This window comes from Solanum pennellii, chromosome 1 (assembly GCF_001406875.1).
Source record: "Solanum pennellii chromosome 1, SPENNV200".
Taxonomy (NCBI): domain Eukaryota; kingdom Viridiplantae; phylum Streptophyta; class Magnoliopsida; order Solanales; family Solanaceae; genus Solanum; species Solanum pennellii.
The window spans coordinates 60418998-60441054 of record NC_028637.1 but is presented as its reverse complement, the minus strand read 5'-3'; the positions used below and the strand labels follow the sequence as shown (position 1 = coordinate 60441054).

The 22057-nt window shown below is 32.6% G+C and overlaps 3 protein-coding genes across 9 annotated transcripts in view; 2 read left to right on the top strand and 1 right to left on the bottom strand.

The window, feature by feature from the left end:
• Positions 1-5103: 5103 nt before the first annotated feature.
• LOC107031697 lies at positions 5104-10125 on the top strand. Of its 4 annotated transcripts, XR_003574850.1 has the most exons (12): positions 5104-5610; positions 5913-6734; positions 6826-6987; positions 7070-7283; positions 7447-7599; positions 7686-7748; positions 7828-7872; positions 7953-8298; positions 8468-8594; positions 9178-9534; positions 9639-9713; positions 9792-9841. XR_003574850.1 is itself a non-coding variant. In XM_027912457.1 (11 exons), the coding sequence occupies exons 1-11, from the start codon at positions 5152-5154 to the stop codon at positions 9967-9969; spliced, it is 3042 nt and encodes a 1013-aa protein (XP_027768258.1). In that variant the 5' UTR covers positions 5106-5151; the 3' UTR covers positions 9970-10125. The 4 variants fall into 4 exon arrangements, 3 of the variants coding, with proteins under 3 accessions (XP_027768258.1, XP_015088637.1, XP_027768256.1); XM_027912457.1 differs by having other exon boundaries at positions 5106-5610; positions 8016-8298; positions 9178-9713; positions 9792-10125; XM_015233151.2 differs by having other exon boundaries at positions 5108-5610; positions 9178-9713; positions 9792-10087.
• Positions 10126-10990: 865 nt separating this feature from the next.
• Positions 10991-13623, bottom strand: LOC107032114. Its single transcript, XM_015233694.2, has 4 exons — positions 13000-13623; positions 12389-12939; positions 11657-12267; positions 10991-11576 (listed from the first exon to the last, which is right to left on the bottom strand). Exons 1-4 carry the CDS (start codon positions 13620-13622, stop codon positions 11130-11132), a joined length of 2232 nt encoding a protein of 743 aa, XP_015089180.2. The 5' UTR covers position 13623; the 3' UTR covers positions 10991-11129.
• Positions 13624-15119: 1496 nt separating this feature from the next.
• LOC107007841 (exportin-7) overlaps positions 15120-22057 on the top strand; it is a 51722-nt gene continuing 44784 nt past the window's right edge. For 3 of the 4 annotated variants that reach the window (XM_015206648.2, XM_015206650.2, XM_027914054.1), the window contains exons 1-3: positions 15120-15269; positions 16974-17563; positions 18112-18272. In XM_015206648.2, the coding sequence (XP_015062134.1) occupies positions 17323-17563; positions 18112-18272 (402 nt within the window). In that variant the 5' untranslated portion in view covers positions 15120-15269; positions 16974-17322. The remainder of the gene's footprint in view (positions 15270-16973; positions 17564-18111; positions 18273-22057) is intronic. The other variant, XM_027914055.1, reaches the window with a different exon arrangement.

The window sequence follows — 22057 nt, the reverse complement described above, 5'->3', positions numbered from 1 at the left end:
TCTTTTAACCCCCAAGTAGTTAAATTATTAACATTAACCCACTAAATTTATAATTATAAGCATAAAAAGTCCAAAACGCCCCTTTAAAACTTTAGCAGAATTTCCGACCGAGTGAGCTGACTGTGACGGTCCGTCACAACTGTGACGGTCCGTCCTGCAGGTCCGTCACAAAGCTCAGAGACTAAATTTCAGTGAAGGGTCTGTGACGGCCCGTCGTGCCTGCGACGGTCCGTCCTGCCATTTCGTCGCGAAGTTCAGAGAGTCGATCTCAGTACCCAAATTTCAGAATTCTAAGTGTTTTGGAACGAGACACCCTCGACGGTCCGTCGTGCCCATGACGGTCCGTCGTGGGATCCGTCGACTCAGCCAGTTTTTCCAGAAATAAAATTTGTTGCTCAAAACGACTAAACAGGTCGTTACACAAAATAAATAACTTTTTAGAGAAACACTCTAAAACTTGAGTACGACTATCTTAAAGCAATAAAAACAAAAAATTCTAAAACTAGAGTTAATGTATCTCAAAAACAATAACACTATAAAAAAAAGTGCCTAAGAATTAATAGATAATCTCTATTCAACATTAACTAAATTGTCTTGAGCTAGTACTATGAATTGACTATTAGTCCTTAGTTGATACTTAATGATAATAAATAGTAATTGATACCCAATACCAAATGATGTTGTATACAATTTAACAGATACTTGAATCTGCTACAAAATGTAACATCGTATATTCATAATATGATATTTAAGCATCATGTACATTGTTCTGTAGTTTACACCCATAATATAAGTTGAACTTTAGTCTTTGATACATTGAACATAAATATCAATTAATGGACTAAATTCAGGGTCTTATTTGTAACAAACTGATATTGATTTGCATCTGATATAAAATATAAGATCATATATTCATTAAATGTAAGTCAGTATCATATATTCAACTATTTTAGATTATGATACATTGTTATGGAGATTACATTCCATCGTATAACTTTAACCTTTGATACATTTATCATAATATATCAACAAAATAGATTACAATTTAGGATTTAATGTGTAAATGCGAAATTTAAACAAGATACATAACAATATGATACTGTATCTTCAGCAATAATATATCAAATTTAAAGCAACTAACAACAGGGGAAGACAAAAATTTAAATCAAAGAAATAGATACTAAATGAACTGATATACTTGAATATCTTGATATAAATGTATAAGTCAAATATATTAATACAAATATATATCAACAAATAATACATTTGATTACTTTGGTACAAAAAGTACAATAGTAAATTGATACCCTTAAATATATTGATACAAATATCTCATAATGAAAAAAGTACATAAAAATTTCACCAGAAACAACAAAAATACATCTCGATCTAAAAAAAACCATAAAAAATACATTAAAACGTTGTAACACATAGGCAAAATGAAACACTCACCCACAAACATAGTCTATTAAAAACTCATTTGATCTCACAAGACAAATAAAAAAATACACAACCATATTTATAATATTATGGTACAACGAAGATGATGAAGGAAGAAGAGGTTGAAAACAACAATGGTTGAAGAGGAACCATGACGAGATCAACTCAAAAAAAATACAAACAAAAAAAGAAGTTATTTAATGTGAGATATTCTAAATCATTGGAGATTCACGTTTACAATCGAAATCGATTTGAAAAATTTATCAAAAGATGGAGCCTGATTCATATGTATCAAGAACAAAAACTGAACAATTTTTTTTAAGAAGAAGACAACGATGAAGCACAATCCCTACTACTCATATGTTTGAAATAGATTGATGGGATAGAGAATCTTTTTTAAAATAAAATTGATTTGAAAATTGTAACTGCTAAGAATGTGGAGTGAATTTAGGGAGTGAAAAAAGAATAGTAAAAGTGGGTTTGGCTGGTAGATTTAATGTATCAGAATTTTTTAGAAATTGAAAGAAATAAGGAATTTATAAAATATTTTAAAAAGATAGGGATAAATGGAAAATAAGATAAGTTAATGTGTGTATATAAGTAATTTTTCCTAAAAAAATTAGTCATATATATAATGTCAATTATAAAATTGGGAAAATTGTATATAATAGCAAACTAATAATCTAAAATTAATGGAATAGTTAGGGTTTTATTTAATTGTGCTCTATATCAAACGTTTGCAAAAAATTGCCAGGCGCCTCTCTCCCAAATATCTCGCTCGCCACTCTCCTTCAATATCTCGCTCGCTTCCTCACTTTTTATACAAACACAAGTGTATAAAAATTGTTTCTAATTGTATAAAGCAGAGAAAATTGTATAAATACATATATTTTTGTTCCCCTCTCTCCCCTCTTCCAGATCTTGCTTGCCACTCTCCCAAATCTCGCTCGCCACCCTCGCCTTTCTCACTTATACAAACAGAAGCGAAATGTATAAATTGCGTTTCTGTTTGTATAAAGCGTGAGAAAATTGTATATACACATGCAAGTACACATATATTTTCGTCCTATACACTTATAATTATACAATAAAAATATTCCCCTGCCTAGTTTCTTTTGCCTTTCTCTCTTTCTCGTTTTATACAATTTTCAAATTGTATCTAATTTCTCTCTTTCTCGTTTTATACAATTCGATTCAATTGTATATTCCTTGTCAAGTTTATTTTGTCTTTCTCTCTTTCTCATTTTATACAAATTCAAATTGTATATAATCGTTCTATACACTTATAATAATACAATCGTTTTATACACTTCGTTTTTATACAGTTCTCTGCCCAAGTATCTTTCTCTTTCTTGTTTTATGCAGTTTGTTTTATACAATTTGCTTCAAGTGTATATGTATAGCGAATTATACAGTTTCTATGTTTGCTATAAAGCGCAATTATGCAAACTTTGCTATAACATACAAATATGAATTTTTTATTTGCTATATGTGAAAGTTGCTCAAAAAAATTTTCTCAAAATTAAACAGGGATTAATTACGTGAATGGATTCCTTTTAAAAAATAATTACTTATTTTAAATATACTCTTTAATTATTACCATTTATAGCAACCTTTTTAATTTTTTTTCTTTACTCTGTGTCGCTCTTTCTTTTTTTTTCTCTGTCTCGCTTTTTCTTTCTTGTTTCTTTCTCCCTTTTTTTCTTTTTTTCTTTCTTTTGTCCTTTTTTTTTTTTTTGCTCTTTCTCCCTCTACTTCTATTGCTTTTTTTTCCCTTTTTTTTCTGTAAAATAGTCAATAATTCTAGATTGAATAAAACTTGTATTTATAGATAATTAGACAAGTAATATAATAATAACAAATGAAGAGGCATAAAAACTGTAAAATGAATTAAACTTTAATTAAAATGTATTACAAACATATTAAAGTTGAATTATTAGAAGAGAAGTAATATAATCGTAAAAAATGAAGAGGCATAAGAAACTACAAAATGAATTAAACTTGAATTAAAAAATGTATTACAGACAAATTAAAGTTGAATTATTAGAAGAGAATTAAATATGAATGCAGAATGTAGAAAACAAAAGAGCATTCTTTGATCTGCATGTAAACTGAATAAAACTTGTATCAATAATCGTAACAAATCAATTGATTAATCGCAAAGTGAATTAAAAATACAAAATTGTATTACACAAGTATTAAAGTTAAGGTAGAAGAGAGAATTAAGCATGAACACAAAAATGTAATAAATAAAATATTAGACAATGATTTATAGAGTGAATTAAACAAGTATCCAATAGGAACAAATAATGAATAAAAAACTACAAAATGAATTAAATTTGTATTAAAATTGTATTAAACAGTATTAAATTTGAATAAGAAGAGAGAATTAAGAATGAATGGAAAACGTAACTATGACTGACAAGACAATGATTTGTAGAGTGAATTAAACTTGTATCAATAATGAATTAAACAAGTATCCAATAGTAACAAATAAATCAAAAGGCCGTGAAATGAATTAAGTTTGCATTAAAATAGTATTACACAGTATTTAAAGTTGAATTAGAAAAGAGAATTAAAAATGAATGAAAAACGTAACTAACAAAAGATATGACAATGATATATAAATTGATAAGTTATATTAATAATGGATTAAACAAGTATTCAATAGTGACAAATCAATCAAAAAATTTCAAAATGAATTAAATTTGCATTAAAATTGTATTATTTAATTCAACTTTAATACAGTTGCAAGACCATTTCAATGTTATATTTAATTTATTTCAATCTAATATTTCTCCTAAAATCAATTTTAAACTTAACCAAGCCCTCTTAAAATTGAGATATAAACTCCAAACGATATTTTTAATCATTTGTAGGAACTACCTATTCAAACTTATCACAAATTTATAAAATTCAAATAATGAATTCAAAATTTGAAGCTTTTTAATGATCATCAATGGTGAACTCTTACTTCTGTAATTTTAAAGATTTAAAGTTTCTACTTAAAAACGTAATTTTTATACAAATTTGCAGTCTTTTTGTTCCTCTTTTCATCTTGTTTTTGAATAAAAATAGTGACATGAAAAAAATTGATTTGAAAATATAATTATTTAGATAAAAAGTTCAAAGAAAAGAACAAGAATTAAAAAAAAAAAGAGGAGAAAGATAAATAACATCAGTGAAAGAGACAAAAAATTAAAAGAGTAAAAAAAGAAGAAGAAAGAGGCGAAGAAGCAGAAGAGTAAAAAGAAAGAAAAAAAGAGTCAAAAAAGCAGAAGAATAGGAAAAAGGGTTGAGAAAGAGGCGAAGACCGTCCAATTTTTTTAATTTCAAAAAAATATTATGTTTAGTTAGAAAAATTATGTTAACATAAATGGTAAATATTTTTATAATATAACATATTTATGTGATTTACCCATTAAACTGCACCCGAGATTATGGAAAGGAAAAATTACATAAACAAAGTCCTTTTATTTTATAATTACCAATTTTAAGTACACTTTTTATTTATTACCATTTTTGTCAACTTTTAGCTATATTAACTTAAAACAATTTTAAAACCCATTTATTCCTTTTTTATACAAATTTTAAACAAAGTAAAACATATTATCGTCATATCCTTTCTCGCTCTTTTTTTTTCTCTTCTTCTCCTCGTCAAAAATTAGGGTTTCTGTTTGTTTTTTTCTCCATTTTTCTGTACAAATTTTAATGGAAGAAGGTCTTAGAAGAAGTCCGCGTCTAGTGAGGGCTTCGAATCCAAAAGTTTATCGAAGAAATCGAAAGAAGCTTCAAGTTTCGTCTTCTAATTCTATGGATGAAATTCCAAGTTTTAGTTTGGGTATCTCACAAATATCGGGGGAGAAGAACAATGAGGAGAAGAACAATGAGGACAAGAACAATGAGGAAGAAAACAAGAAGCAAAAGAAAGGTAAAAAACGAGTTAAAGAGGTTAAAACAATGAAGAAATCGAAAAAAATATGTGTTACTTTGGCATCTACATCGAAGAAAATCGTTGACAGTGATGATGATTTTGAGGATTTACCTCCTCAATTTCAGTCAAAAAGTTTGAAAAATAAAGATGGATTGGAGAAGAAAAGGCCGGTGAATGATGGAAAAACACGAAATCGTTTACCCAAAAGTGTCATTCTACCAGAGAGTAGATATCCGGTATGTGCTAGTACTTCTTAGTTATTTGTTGTTTAGCAATGGGTTGTATGTTGATTGCTGCTTGTTTTTTAGATGTAGTATGTGAAATTATCTTTAATTCAACTTTCATTCAACTTTAATTCAACTTTAATTCAACTTTAATTGAACTTTAATTCAACTTTAATTCAACTTTATTTCAACTTTAATTCATCTTTTATTCAACTGATTACTACCTTTCTTCGACACATAGTATGTGAAATTCATCTTCATTCATCTTTAGTATGTAGTAACACATTTTTAATTCATGTTTAATGCATATGCAGGATCGTAAATTCTGGAAACATCCTGATGTTGTGTATATTTCGAGTAGGTGGTCATGTTACACTAATCATAGTGTCATTGAACAAATCAAACTATCTTTATCTGATAAACAACTTGAGATGTTTAGGAATACATGTTTTGGGTACTTTCTTGACCTTCCAAAATCGAGCACACAACTACAACTTATTCATTGTCTTATAAATAGAGAGTTAAAACACACACCGGATGATGTGTTTGCTATTGAAATAAATAACAAAAAGTTATTTTTTGGTCTTAGAGAATTTGGGATAGTTACGGGCTTAAATTGTGTTGGTGATGGCACATCTATCAATGTTCCCAATTCTAGATGTAGTTTGATGAGTAGTTATTTTCCGGAAAAAATCACAGTTCCAAAGAGTCATCTACGTGCACTGTTTTTAGCTAAAAAATTCATAGATGATGACTCGGCTGTTTCATTGGCTGTTCTATACTTCATTAATGATTTTTTATTTTCATATGAGGACAACGAATACCAAATTAGCAATAGAGATTTTTACCTTGTGGAAAGTGGAAAATTCAATTCATATCCGTGGGGTTTAGATGTCTACAAAAAGTTGTCTGATTCTGTGAGGCATGAGCTTAAGTCAACACATAAGTACTATAGAATTGGTGGCTTGCCTCTTGCTCTTCAAATTTGGATATTTGAGTGTTGTTCAAAGGTTGATGAAGATATAGCTATTCGTGTTGCTGATTCTATTCCAAGAATCTTGAATTGGAAGACAATTGCAGAAAGTCCATGGTTAAAATATATTGAGAAATGTCTCTTCATGCCTACAAAAAACAAGGTATTTGTACAAAGTTAATACATTTTATTACATTGTTTATTTGAACTCAAGTTACTATATCTAATGTTATTTTGTGTATTTGGTTTTTCAGTTTGAGAACATAGTGGCCAGTGAAGATGAAGTATCCAAATTCAGGCTTCCTGAAACTCGTGATTACCATGCTGAAATTTTGAAATTGGAGCCTAAAGGATCAAGTCATGGTCTAGACATTTTGACCAATGAAGTCATAGAATTGAGAAAAGAGCTTGTAAAAGTATACACAAACTAAACTTTAGGCTTTTTATTTTAAAACTGTTATTTTTTTAATATTTTCGTTATGATTTAATATCTATTAGGTGAATGAAAATAACAAAGCGCTTGAAGAGAAGATTGATTTAGGATTCAATCAAATCAAAGAATTTGTGGTGAACTCAAACAAACAATTATTGGAGGATATTTCTTTGCTGTTTGCTAAGAGTGGTGGTAGCAGCTCTGTTATTCGAGAAGTCAAGGAACCATCTAAGAAGCATGCTAGCGAGACATTTTCAGGTGGATTAGATTTTAATGGAGGTTCGTTTATATTTTTTGTAAATTTCTGTTATATTCATAATATAATTTTAATATATAGTTTAGTATTTTCTTCCAGTTAATCTATAAGTGACACGAATTCGATATTTCATTTTTCAGTTAACTTTGATATGTTTTTTTTATAATATGTTAATTACATATACAGCATTTTCTCCCCGTGTTAATGCAGCTGTAAATGAATCGAGAGGGAACGATGCTCATGTTATGGGATCAAATCAAAATGAAGAATCTCAAGTGCTTAAAGCTACAGTTAGATTTGCTGATGTTGAAAATCTTGAAAGAGTATCAAGTAAAATAGGTAATGAAGGATTTTATACAAATATATTACATATTTCATATATTTTAATTCAATTCTGTTTTTTTAAATGTTCTTGTTATGTACAGATGAAGATGTTGCAGGAATTGCTATTGAAAAAGTTCTGTCAGAGGTTGTTGCTGATATAAATGGTATTCATTTTCTTAACTTCAACTAAACTTCTTTCGTTTTATTTTGATAACATTATTAAAATATTTATTTTGCTTACAGTCCAAGAGGCTGCTGATGTGAATACAGTTGGGGCGAAACCTGATGGTAATGTAGTAAAAAAAACCAACATAAATAAGTGTTGCATCTGTTGATTGTAAATTAATCAATATATCTATTATATGCAGATGCAACAGAGGATTGTCAAAAACCTTTGCATACTTTTGATGACTTTATTTTACTTGATAAAGATCTTTCTCAGATCAATAGGACTGAAGAATCTTATCTAAAAAAAAGAGCCCAAGTTGATCAAAACAAAAAGAAAGTGTCACCGAAGAAACGTGGCAGAAAGAAAAATCCAGGAAAGTTAATAACATCTCCCTTCACACAACATTTTGAATCTGGAGGAACTTTATGTGTTACACGTCAGGTTTTTGAGACAAAACATCCTTTTTTATATGCAAGCGGAGGAGATGATGAATCTGATTTGATCGATTCATTCACTAAGTGGCTTTATATGGGTATAAAAAAGAGGTAATTTATTTTGATGTTTTTGGGATAATTTTCCTAATTCATAATATATACAAGCTTAATTCAACTTGTGGAACGCTCTGTACCTCTTTTTTAGTTTCGTATTTGCCTCTTTTTTAGTTGTTCCTGTCTCGGTTTTGAGTATTTTTTAATTTTTGTTCTGTTTTGATAGGGGAAAGAAACCTTATACAGATGCTCTTAATGTTATCAATCCAGCATTTGAATTGGGTATCTGTACGGTAGATGAAAGACTCTGGTTTTTCAAATTGGCACATTCTGGACAACAATGGTGTGATGAGGTTTGTTATATAAATTTTAGTTGGACGTTAATATTTCTTTGATTCGTTCTGTTTCTTAATCTTGAGTTTGCCTTTGTCTCAACTAAAATTCTTTCTGTTTAGTTGTGTAGATAGATTGTATTTTTCATCTATTGAAGCTCTTTAGTTGTGTGACATTGTAATTCTATAGCTTGCAAGTCATTTTTCTTTCTGTTCTTGTTCCCTTTGTCTCTGTCTTTCAAGAGGGACAAAAGCTCAGGATATTGCGAAAAGAATGAAACTTGTAATCATGTTCTTGTCATTTTAGCTTCAATTCTTTTCTTTTGAGGTTCATTGTATCATTAAGAATCCACATATATGCATATACATGAGCTAGAATATTATATAAAATATGTCAGCTTCAGTAAGTTACTGTTGTCTCTAAGTTTTTTTCTGGTAGAAATTGAACATCTTCATAAGTTCTATCACTGTTGTGTTTCACCAATATGTGATGAATGAGCCACACTTGGGGCGAAAACAGAGTTTTCCCTTAACTTTGAGTTGAAATTTCTGCACTGTTCTGTCACTATTCTGTTTCATAAGTTTTTTTTTTTTTTTTTTGCAGCATATTGATGTCATTTTCTATTACCTAAGAAAGAAAGGAAAATATGAAACCAACAGTAATGTTCGTTTTACGACGACTGATTGTGTTTTCAAGACAAAGATTACCAATTCTTTCTTTAAACTTTGTGATGCTCATGAGGATAAGAAAAATTTTAAAGTTTTAGATTCTGATGATATTGCCCGGTATATCAGTGGACGTCGTTTGTTGGCAAGTACCTCGTGGGATAAAGTGGATTTTGTTCTTATTCCACTAAACATTAAAGAGAATCGTCACTGGATTTTTGTGGTGTTTGATATTGGGCAAAGGTCATTGGAGGTGTATGATTCATTTCCGGCTAGGGGTGGGGTGAATTTAGAGGTAAAAAATATTGTTGAGATGCTTTCGGTTGTTTTACCATATTATCTAAGTGTGGTTAAGTTCTATGATAAGCGTCCTGAATTGAAGTCAACACCAAAATACAGTGAGATAAATGAGTTCGAGAAAATTGAGTTTCATTTCATAACTAAAGATGTTCCCAGACAAAATGAGGATTCGCTGTAAGTATTATCAAATATGTGTTTTTTTTTAATTATTAAATTGATTTTTTGATAATAATTTTATATTGAATTTTGTAGGGATTGTGGAGTTTTCGTTGCTGCATTTGCGGAGTTTGTAAGTAATGGCCAACATATTCAAAATCAACAAGTAAAGGCAGACATTGTCCGAAAGAGATTTGGAGCTATATTATGGGAATATGCAAGAAGGAAGCAAGCGAGTGACCTTCAAAGTGAAGACGAAAGACCAGTTAGATAAAGGAATATAGTTATATTAGTTAGTATGACTATGAAAACTATATAATGTAAAACAATTTGTAGTTACTATGGCTATGAAAAATTGTATTGGTCTATTTTGTAAGTCTTGATATTATATACCTAACTGTGTTGTTTATATGTAAGTCTTCTATTTGAAGTTGTTCCTTCTTTGTGTCCTTATTGATCCTTTCTGTTTGTACTTCCTCTAAGGAATTTTGTCTTTGCAGTTGGAATGCTACATATGTTAGTTTGTTTGGGAGCAACAAGTCGTTGCCCATGTCTATCCAGCTTGCTGGAAGTATGCATGATTGAGTTTAAAGAAGTCAATGCTCCTCATACTTCTGTTTGAATGACACTATGAATGCTCATGTAAAACTGGCAGGAAATGGTAGTAAAAAATTGTAATTAGGTTGATTTAAAGTTATAGTTTTATTTGAATATGTAATTTGAGTAGTAAAAAATTGTAATTTTCGAGGTAAACATGAAACCTCAATAAGTTGTGAAAACTATAAAAAAAATCATGTATTTTTTTTGGTTGCAAATATATGAACTTCTGTGTTACGAATCGATACTATTTATTTTTTTGAAATCCTATTTTTCTTTATAGAATTAGAACAAGACATTAATCTTAAAATTTCCACAAGTGAATTAAACCTGAATTAAACTTGAATTAAATCTATACTACACAAATGGTAACAATTGAATTAAACCTGAATTAAACTTGAATTAAATCTATGTAACAATTGAATTAAACCTGAATTAAACCTAAGCTAAAGTTGTATTACACAAATACTAACAAGTGAATTAAACTTTGAATTAAAGCTATATTACAAAAATACTAACAAACCAAAAACATACCAAGCATCACCCAAATTCCCCAACCTGACAAATATACTCAGCAAGACATTTCCAAGCCTCAAGCTCAACTGAGTTATTCCAGTAAACTATATCATTTCATCTATATATCATATAAAATGTAACTATACACATAGAAACATTCCAGTAAACTGAATAACATGAGATTGCACAACTAAGAAAGCATTCTATTAAACTGAATAACACGAGATTGCGGAACTAAAAATATAAACCATATAACCGAACATGATCCAAATTCGTAGAGTCAATGAGCTTCTAAAACAAACTACTAAACAAATTATTTTTTTATTCTTGATCATAAGGCCTGACATTTTTGCAAGTCTTCCTGTTGTGATCATGTTGTCCACAATTGCTGCATGTAATTTTCGCCTTCTTGAATCCATCTTCTCTCAGTTGAGTATGTCTTTTATTTTTTGGCCTTCCCGGAGGTCTCTTTCCATGAGGTGGAAGTACAATATCTTCAAGAACATGTGTTGGTGTGTTCCATGTACTTTCATTTGGCAGGGGATCCATTTGAAATTGATATGTCAACAATAAATTTTTTCTTGTATAGTAAGCCGAACAATATTTCTCATAACCAGTGTGTTTTATTGTTAAAACGGCCAAAGCATGTGGACATGGTAACTCATCCAATTGAAATCTCCCACATGTGCATGTACGTTGGTGAAGACATACTGTGAATTGTGTAATACCATCAAGTACGGTATACACATATTTATTTGTCTCTACAACCTATGAAAAAAAATATATATTCAAGAGAGATGTTAGATATGAATCCGAAGAAAAAATACTAGCAAACAGATTAGGCATACCTTTAATTTCTCTGATGCAGTTTTATTGCGCCGCAATATATTTTCATACTTTTTTCCAAGGTGAAAACCTGAAAATGTCGCCTTTGATCTGTTATTGTTATTCCATTTCTGTACAAGTTGTCTCATGAATTCCAAGAGTTGCAAGACTGTAAGAACTTTGGCATGTCTTGTTCGTGAATTGACTGATTCTGCTATATTTGATGTCATCATCCAAGTTCTGTTTACTTCAGCATGCACACGCGACCATTTGTTGTATCCAATGTTCAACAAGTAATCTTTGATCCTCTTATCTATCTTCTCAACCATTGTCATACATTGATTAAATTCTGTCATGGTGTATGTTTTTGCCATAGAGTAGAACAACTCAGTGACCCTTTGTTGACTTCTTCTGAAATTTTTCATTATGTTTTGCAGTAAGTGCCACATACATGCAAAATGAGGTACTTCATCATAAACTGTTGAAACTGCCTTAATAATGCTTGCATGCCTATCGGAAACGATACACATCTCTGGTCTTTGACCAAATGCATCTCTGAATTGCTCAAAAAACCACCTCCAAGATGAATCATTCTCTGAATCGACAATAGCATAAGCAAGTGGCAATATACTCCCTGCACCATGTACACTTTTTTTAATACAATTTTAATACATTTTTACTGCAATCATAATTCAATTTTAATACATAGTTCAAAAATTCAATATAAAAAACAGTATCATATTCGAAAGTCTGACCTGCTGCATCTAAGGTATTAGCGGTTAGCAGTGTCCCTTTGTATGCTCCTTTTAAGAAAGTTCCATCAACAACTACAATTGGTCTACAATATTCCCATCCTTTTATCGAGGTGAACAAAGCTACAAACGCATATAAAAAACGGTCATCCTCTGATTTGTGAAATCTTATATGAGAACCAGGGTAAGTCGCCTCTAGTATGTGAAAGTAGCTTGGCAACTTTGCATATGATTGAATTGGATCACCCCGGATTAATTCAAGAGCTGCTTCTTTAGCTCTCCAAGCTTGCATATATGTGAGTCGCACACCATATTCAGCTAACATGTCACGTTGTATGTCTTTTGGTGTGTAATTAGCATCTGGTTCAGCATATTTACCCACAATAATACTCCCAACAACACTCTTAGTTGCTAGCCTTTCCGATAATGAATTATGTAGCAACAAACAAGTGTGTTCGCTTTCAAATTCTCTAATCTTGAACATTTCAGATTTGTTCAAGCTTGAAGCTCGTAAACTCCAACTGCAGCTTTCTCCTAGGCACTGTATCGAATAGCTGTAGAAAAAATATTAATACACAATTAATAATTTAAAGTGACTTGAATTTAGGTCTTACCTTATTGCGCTTGATCTTGTTGTCTTGAATTGAAAATGATTAAGAATGGAATGTCTTTTTAGTGCACTAGTGAGGACATATTTATTCTTATACACCTGATCTTTTTCAAATAAAGAGTGATTGGGATTAATAATGATGCCTGGTGCTAATTCTTCTAGCTCATCAACTTCCTCACATGATCCGAATCCAATTAACCCTATTGCTTCATCAATACCATTAAATGTATTAGAGAAGTATGAATTGTGTATAACCCTCATATCTCCTGAAGTGTCTGAACACAAAAGTGGAATGAGTGCAGCATTAGTCTCCAAGTTGACTGGTTCAGTTGTTGTGACACATAAAGGGTATCTTGTCATATCTCGATGTTCCTTTTTAGTTTCAAGATATACCTTTACCCCCATATCATTATGAATTTGAATTGGAGGAGACCTTTCATCAATTTTATATCTGATTTCAACTTTACTTGTTGATGTGTCTATTGACAATTGAGTAGCAATTACAGAAACGAGGGTGGCAAACGTTGACTCTGTGTGTATCAACACACCATCTGCCAAGTAGTTAATATATTTGTTGCTAGGATCCCATCGTCCATTGAAGTAAAGCATCACCGCTATATTAGTCATATTTTTTCTGCACATCATTAAAGAGTGTATTACTATTATTAAAAGACTAGAGAGAGACATATAGATTAATCTGCTAGAAGAGCATCACTTTGCTAACAACTGAATTAAATCTTAATAAAATCTAAATTAAAAATTTATCACACAAATGCTAACAAGTGAATCAAACATGAAAAGAAGTTGTATTACACAGATGCTAACAAGTGAATTAAAACTGAATTGAAGTTGAATTACACATATGCTAACAAGTGAATTAAACCTGAATTAAAGTTGTATTACACAGATGCTAACAAGTGAATTAAAACTGAATTGAAGTTGAATTACACATATGCTAACAAGTGAATTAAACTTGAATTAAAATTGTATTACACAGATGCTAACAAGTGAACTAAAACTGAATTGAAGTTGAATTACACATATGCTAACAAGTGAATTAAACCTGAATTAAAGTTGTATTACACAGATGCTAACAAGTGAACTAAAACTGAATTGAAGTTGTATTACACATATGCTAACAAGTGAAGTAAACTTGAATTAAAGTTGTATTACACAGATGTTAACAAGTGAATTAGACCGAAATTAAAGTTGTATTACACGGATGCTAACAAGTGAATTAAACATGAATTAAAGCTGTATTACACAGATGTTAACAAGTGAATTAAACTTGAATTAAAATTGTATTACACAGATGCTAACAAGTAAACTAAAACTAAATTGAAATTGTATTACACAAATGCTAAAAAGTGAATTAAACCTGAATTAAAGTTGTATTACACAGATGCTAACAAGTAAAATAAAACTGAATTGAAGTTGTATTATACAAATGCTAAAAAGTGACTTAAACCTGAATTAAAGTTGTATAACACAGATGCTAACAAGAGATCATACTTATTAGAGAAGAGAACTGAATACCAGACACTCACAGGAACTTGAATCAAACGAAATCTCAACATAAATCATCAAACAAAAAGTCACACAAGTAACGTAAACATAAATCAAACGAAATCTCAACATAAATCCACACAAAAAGAAGAAAGGCGTAACGATCTGGGCACTTTCAAGACCACAATTGCAAGCTCACATTAAAGGATCAGTTAAGTGCAAAGGAGACCAACAAAAATCGCAGAATGCAGTGCAAGTAACCTAACTAACAGATCTTACTCAACACTAACCTTTAAATTGCAGTGGCGAGAGAAAATTGAAGTCGCCGGAAAAAAATTGCAATCACGAGAAAGAGAAAAAATTGCAGTCGCGAGAGAGAAGAAAAAATTGCAGTCGCGAGAGAGAAAAAAAATTGCAACTGCGGGCGTGGGAAAATTTTGAGGCGAGAGAAAAAATATGAAGTTGAATATTGAATTAAATTGACATTTATGGTTAAAAAAATAATAATGACAAATATGATAATTATTTTTTAAAAAGTAGACACACAAGTTATTTTCCCCTATGGAAATCCATGCAAAAGCTTGAAACCAAATTATTTGAACAATTGAGCCCAAATACATGTTTGAATACGGCCCACGCAGATTTCCTTTTACAAATTTCTACACATTGGTCATTGAACTCTCTACACTTCCTTTTCCAAAAATATTCCTACTTATTTCTTTCTCCGGCGACCTCCTAACGATTCCTTCCTCCGGCGATATCGACTTTGTATGTTCTCTCTCTTTCTCTCTATCGATTCTCAACTGTTGCAATGCTTTGTGTCTGCTCCGATTGGGCTAACTATAGTTCATTTCTGATTATGACAGCTGTCTCTGGTTGTCACCACTTATTAAATAGCTTAAATGAATCCACTGATGTTTTTTACTTGTTGTGATTCTTAATAGCTAGATTACATCCTTTATATGTGAATCAGAAGTTGTGATGTTTGTACTAATCTGCTACTGTGCATTACTGATCCATCTTGTGGATATTTCTCCAAAAATAAAAGGGGGAAACAGAAGAAGAACAAGGATAAGGCTATAAGATGTATCTAAACTTGCCACTGAGTAATTCCAAATCAATTTTGTGGATATATCTCACTTAATATAAGAAAAAGGCTGTGAAATTCTAATCATTGTAAAACATGTATATTTATAGGTCTTCTAATCTTCCATTTGGTAACTTCCTCACTAGAAAATAGGAGAAAGAAAAGGATACATAATTGAGATATTAAAACCATTGTAATGAGTTTGACTAGCTGATTTTTAATCCTATTTTATGAACCTCAAGATCAACAAGAGCCAACCAACCATAGATACAAGAAAAGTGAAGACCTTGCTCGACCAAATGAATGTAGCAGCATGTATATTAGAGGTGGGAGCATGATTCAGAGTTGCGATGATGTACTAAACTAACCAATGAAATCAATCAATCCATTGTCTCAACACAAATTAAAGTTGTGATCTGCTATATTTTTAATCGGGGGTGTCAAGTGAGCGGGTCAAAATAGGTTGAGTTGAGCTAAAATTGACCCAAAAGTTACTTGGGTCCTGATCCGCCCAACTTTACTCAATCTTTTTTTTTTTGATAAGGTAAAAATTTATTGACTAAATACCCAGAAGCTACCAAAACCAAAAGTTACAAAAGACTGCTGGGATTATCCATAAAGTCAATTACAACATCTCTTAGTGCCCACCTTTTGTTTTCTTTTGGTACTTTATTCTTAATAATGAAACTTCAGTTTCATACCCTACCAAAATAAATGAAGAAGGATAACTCTAAACTGAAAACAAAGTCAAAATTCAAGGGTTCCCGCAACATTTAAATTTTAAAAGGACAGGAATCTGTTTAGTTCTTGACCTCGAGACTAGCAAGCTGGACATAGAAACTTAACTCATTACTTAGTTTGTCCTACCCAAGAAAAAGGAAGGGAAAAGCAAAACCTCATTGCTAGTTTCAAAATAGACAATAGCTGAACATCCTTGGCGCGTTTAGTTAAAAACATCATGACAGGACACAAATTATTGCAGCTTGCTTTTACATTATATGTGTATTTAAATATACAACTGAAACATACTTCAAAACTTTTGATATATAGGATGAGAATTAGTCCCTTATTTATTCAATTGTTCACTACATAAAAAAGCTTGTGAATCTTAATTGTGGAACCCCAATAGAGGTGGCTAGTAAATAAACTTCTCATAAGAAATCTTTTGCTCCCATTACCAATGGAGAATCCAACAAATGCATGCAGTTATGTAATGATGAACTGTAGTTTATCTGTACATGCTCAGGCAATTAATGTTTTAACTTAATGTTCTTTTTTGGGTTCAAAGTAGACTTCCAAAGCTAAATCAGGTTCTTCTCTCTAGCTCACTGTCTTTTCTTTTCCAATAGCTAATAGTTCTTTCATTCTCTGTTTTCTTAATTCAGGAGCAACACTTTTGGTTAATCTACAGGAGCAAACCTGACCTTGTTTCGGTTTTCATAGCAGTTCAATGGGCACTAGTCTGAATCGTCCTTATATGTAGCGATAGTTGTAATGTAAAACAGTCAAAATACAAAGTTCCTGTAATCTATAACTTTGTTATATTTTACTTGATCTGTGCAATTTTAAAGAAGTATGATGACCTGAAATGGATTGAGGCCTTCCTTATCTCTTCTTTCCCTCTTGAATTTAGAAATTATAACTGTTCATTGGTTATTTTAGAAAGAATTTGGCATCTTTAACTTGTGTTGTTTGATTGACTGAGCTCTGAGAAATTGTCTTACTACTTCATCAATGGAGAGCTTAGCGCACCTTGAAGCATTGTGTGAGAGGCTTTACAATTCACAGGATTCTGCTGAGCGAGCTCATGCAGAGAATACACTAAAATGCTTCTCAATTAATAGCAGCTATATTTCGCAATGTCAGTATATTCTGGATAATGCATCAACTCCTTATGCATTGATGCTAGCTAGTTCAAGCTTATTGAAGCAAGTGACAGAACAGCGCCTATCTTTGCAGACCCGGCTTGATATTCGTAATGTTCTAGTTTGACTGCAGATTTTCCTATGTTTCTATAGTTGTTTCTTCTCACTTCACTCCCTCTCTTCCCCCCTACCCCCACCCCCCATTTGTTTTTCCTTGTCTGTATATTATTTGCAACTTACTTTAAAGCTGCTTTGGTATGCCATCATTATTTCTCATGAAGTTAGAGTATATGAAGGTAAGCGTAGGGGTATGCTGGCATCATATTTGCTATTTGAATAAGGAAGAAGGTGAAAGTTCAGGCTGTCACTTATTCTTTCACTTTTATGCTTGGAAATCTGTATTTTTCTGCTTGAATATTCTGCTGTCTGTAGACTTGTAAAGGATATGCCTACCAAAATTTAGTAACGCTGGAAAAGGGATTACTAAGTTGAACCATTATAGTGGAAGATCTTGGGTATCTTCTACTTCACATTTTGGAATTTAACCTAGTCGTGCTAATTTTATGCTTTTGATGCTTCTACGGTTGTGAAATACTTATTACATATCTCTCATTCATACATTACTACATGTTTTTGCTAATCTGCTCCTTTTATGAAGGCAACTATCTCATAAATTACCTGGCAACAAGAGGAATTGACCTGGAGCCTTTTGTAACTGCATCTTTAATTCAACTGTTTTGCCGAGTTACGAAGTATGGGTGGTTTGAGGATGACATTTTTAGAGAGGTGGTCAAAGAATCCACAAGATTTCTGAATCAGGTAATGATGTTTAAGATCTTTAACCTCTACTGTACATATAAGGATGGTTGTTGCGCCAGATGATTGGTTAAGGACCTTTTAAAGCTTTATTGCTTATAACTGGTGTGTGAAAATTCATGCCTTTACGATTTTATAGTTTGAATGTATATGACTTCATATAGAATCTCTTTACTGTGGTCTTCCTGTTTTCATTCTCTTTGAAATTGCTAGTAACTATGCCTATACTATATTAATTTTCGGCCATGCCTCTTTTTTCACTGGAAATTTCTGAGATATCATTTCGCGTAGTTGACTTGGTGTTGGCTGAAACTGGTCCTCATGGTTGAGTTGAGTCTTTCCTTTTTTCTTGGTTTTTTCTAGCTATATTCAATATTTGTAGCTAATATAACCTGCAGAATGGTTTCATCTGAATCGTTCCATCATTTGGTATTATTGGTTAGTCAAGTGGGTGACAATCGTAAGGTGATTGGGTTTTGTGTCTGATATGTTATCAAATCTTGGCGGGAACCTATGTTGCTGAGATCCTCCAGAAGAAAAATAGTGCACTTTTGGAGGATCAACACGGTTGTGATGACATTTTGGAGGATCCGATCAGTGTAGATGGAACATGACAAACTAAAGAATCCGTATATACATGAGAATACCACAAGCAAAAGGGTAATTCACATGAAGGACGAGCTAGATAAACTAAGAATCACCCGTGAAGGTCTAGAAACTCAATATCGGTTAACAAAATTATTGAAGCTTTAACAATTATTTACAAATAGAGAAGGTATAAAAGGGTGAGAAATGATGGTATGACTTTGATTATTCCCTCAAGCATAGTATTTACGTATGTAGCAAATTTGGTGAACTATGTTTATGCTTCGTAAAATTCCAAAGGAGATTGACAAAACATTAAAGGTAGAGGAATAAAGATCTACACATGGTGTTCGTTGAAATGGAGATCATGAACTAAGTGTTATGCTCGAAAGCATAGAGGAAAACTATCATAGATTGTTTAAGTATCTTGAGTCTATCTTCCAAGCTAGTGGGAAGATTGATGATGATGTCAGCTGTTGCACACCATATTGGTGTAGGGTGGATGAAATGGAGGCTCACATCTAGAGTCTTATGTAATTAGAAGGTTCCACCAGAAGTTAAAAGCAAGTTCTATAGAGTGGTGGTTAGACCATCTATGTTGTATGCAGCGAAGTGTTTGGCAATCAAGAACTCTCACGTTCAAAAGATGAAAGCTGCGGAAATGTTGGTGCTCTAAGAATGTGTGGCTTATTAGGAGAGATAGGATTATAAATGAAGATGTTTCGGTCAAGGTGGGAGTGGCCTAGGTGGAGAGGGGACCAGATGCAGAAAGTGTGGCTAAAATGGTTCAGACAAATGAAGAAAGATGCATGGATGCCCCAGTGTGGTGGTGTGAGTGGTTGGCTAAGGATTGTTTTAGAAGAGGTAGAGGTAGGCTGAAGAAGTGTTGGAGAGAGGTAGCTGCCCTTCCCTACCCAAACTTCATTCCAGAATGCAGTCCCATGACTTCTTCAGTTATCCAAAGGCTAAGTAAGCTGTACTTTTGTGCTATGTACCTTCTCCATAAGTCCCCATCTTTAGTGCAAAATCTCCATGATCACTTTTGTAGAACACAACTGTTCTTGTTGCTGAGGTTCTTTAGTCCGAGACGCCCTTGTTCTCATCTAAGGTTAAGAATATCTCATTTCACCAAATTTTAGCCTCTCTTCTCCTTATTCCCTTGCCATAGGAATGATCTTCTTAGTCTATTGATTCTCTTTTCTATGGGTTTAGGAATAGGAAATAAACTCATCAGGTAGGTAGGAAGACCATCAAGTATTGCTTTTGTAAGTGTCAGTTTGCCACCCAATGATAAATACTAACTCTTCCACCTTGATAGTTTTTTTTAACACATCTTTTTAGCACCTACCTCCGTATCTCCAAATTTCTACTCTTAGAACCTAATGGCATACCCAAGTATTTTGTTGGTAGGGATCCTGTTTGGCAGTCCTAGTTATGTGCTAAGCATTGCAAGTTGTCAACCTGGTTGATAGGGAATAACATACTTTTCAGCCAGTTGACATATAGACCTGAAATGCCTTCAAAAGTTGTTAGAATTTCCCTTAGATGTTTAAATTTGCAGCACCTATGAGCTATGCTTCACAAATATATGAGGGCATCATCTGTATAAATTGGATAGGTGATTTCCAACTCATTTCCCATGCATGTTTGACACTGAATGCTTTTATCCAGCCATTAGTTTTTGCTATCCTGAACATATGATTCAGCCCCTCCATTGCAATTAGGAATAGGAATGGAGACAGACGGTCCCCTTGTCTAAGACCTCTATATGATTGGAAGAAACCCTCAATATTCCCATTATAATGAGAGAAAATTTCACACTTGAAATACAAAATCTAATCCAGCTAATGCACCTATTGCCAAATCCCATGTCCTATAGAATTTTTAGGAAGATATTCCAATTGACAGTCATAGGCCTTCTCGCATTGCTTGATGATCTGTACCACCTTTGCCTCTGTGAATGGGGTCTGGAGCCACTCATTTTCTTCCACAGAGATTATAGGACATCCTTCCACGTCAAAGGAGGGTCTCCATAGTTCAGATTCCAAGTACAAAATGGAATAGAACTCTATCATTGCCACTTTGGTTTCCTTGGGTTCCTGCACTTCCTCACCTTACCAGGTGTTTGTCAGGAGTATTACATCTCGTGTGAGCAATAGCCACTCTTGGAAGAATCTAGTGTTCTTATCTCCTTGCTAACAAAGGGTTCTAGATTTCTACCTCCAGTCAGCTTCTTCATGTTTAGCCAGAACTTCCAAGTCCACCAGTATTGTAGCCCTTATTAACACTTCATCCTAAGATAGAAGCCTATCCTCCTGAATTTTGTCAAGCTCAGATAGTATCTCTATGGGATTGTTTTCCTTATGTCTAGTTCAGAAAAGGTCCTCTTCCTCCATTCTTTTAGCTTTTTCTTTAGCGTTTTATGTTTGACCCCTAATCTGTAACCAGGGCATCCTTCAACAACAAAGCTACTTCACCAATGCTGCACCAATCCTTAAATACATCCACTTTGAGGCTTGAGCCACCATTTTTCGAAATTGAAGTAGGTCTGTCTGTGTTCCACTTCTCCACATTCAAGAAATATAGGACAATGATCTGAGCCTATCACTGATAGAGTTCTTTGTTTGATGCTTTTGAAATTTTCCTTCCATTCCATACAGTTTAAAAGTCTATCCAACCTAGCGACGCTTTTGTGATTGGCTCCCCTGAACCAAGTGTACCTCCCACCCACCAGAACTGGATCATGCAGATCTAGATCCATCTAGAGTATTCAGACATTATGTTTCTGTGTCTGTTACATCCCCTTCTCTCCACTATATGCTGAGCTGTATCACCTCTGGGGTAATTCTGACAGGTCTCCTTCCCTCTCTTACATTTATCAAGCTTATGTATTTACTATTTTTGTTGAAATTACTGACAGAAAAGATCTATGTTAGAGGCTCTGTTTTCTTCCACCATCGGACAATGTTTCCGCTCCTTTAGTGTCTTCACTATCCACTCAATTGCCTTCTTATTGAAGGGTGTTTGCCTGATGGAGTTCGTACTCCTTTCCGTCCATTTGTATCATTTGCCTGAGATCCTTGATAAATTTTCTATGTCGAAGGTTTTGAACCCTACCGCAAAACAGATGGTGTTATCCATCATTTACAATAGAGAGTTCTGAAAGAGAAGATTTTTTTTTTGGGGTGGGGGGTTGTGGGGGG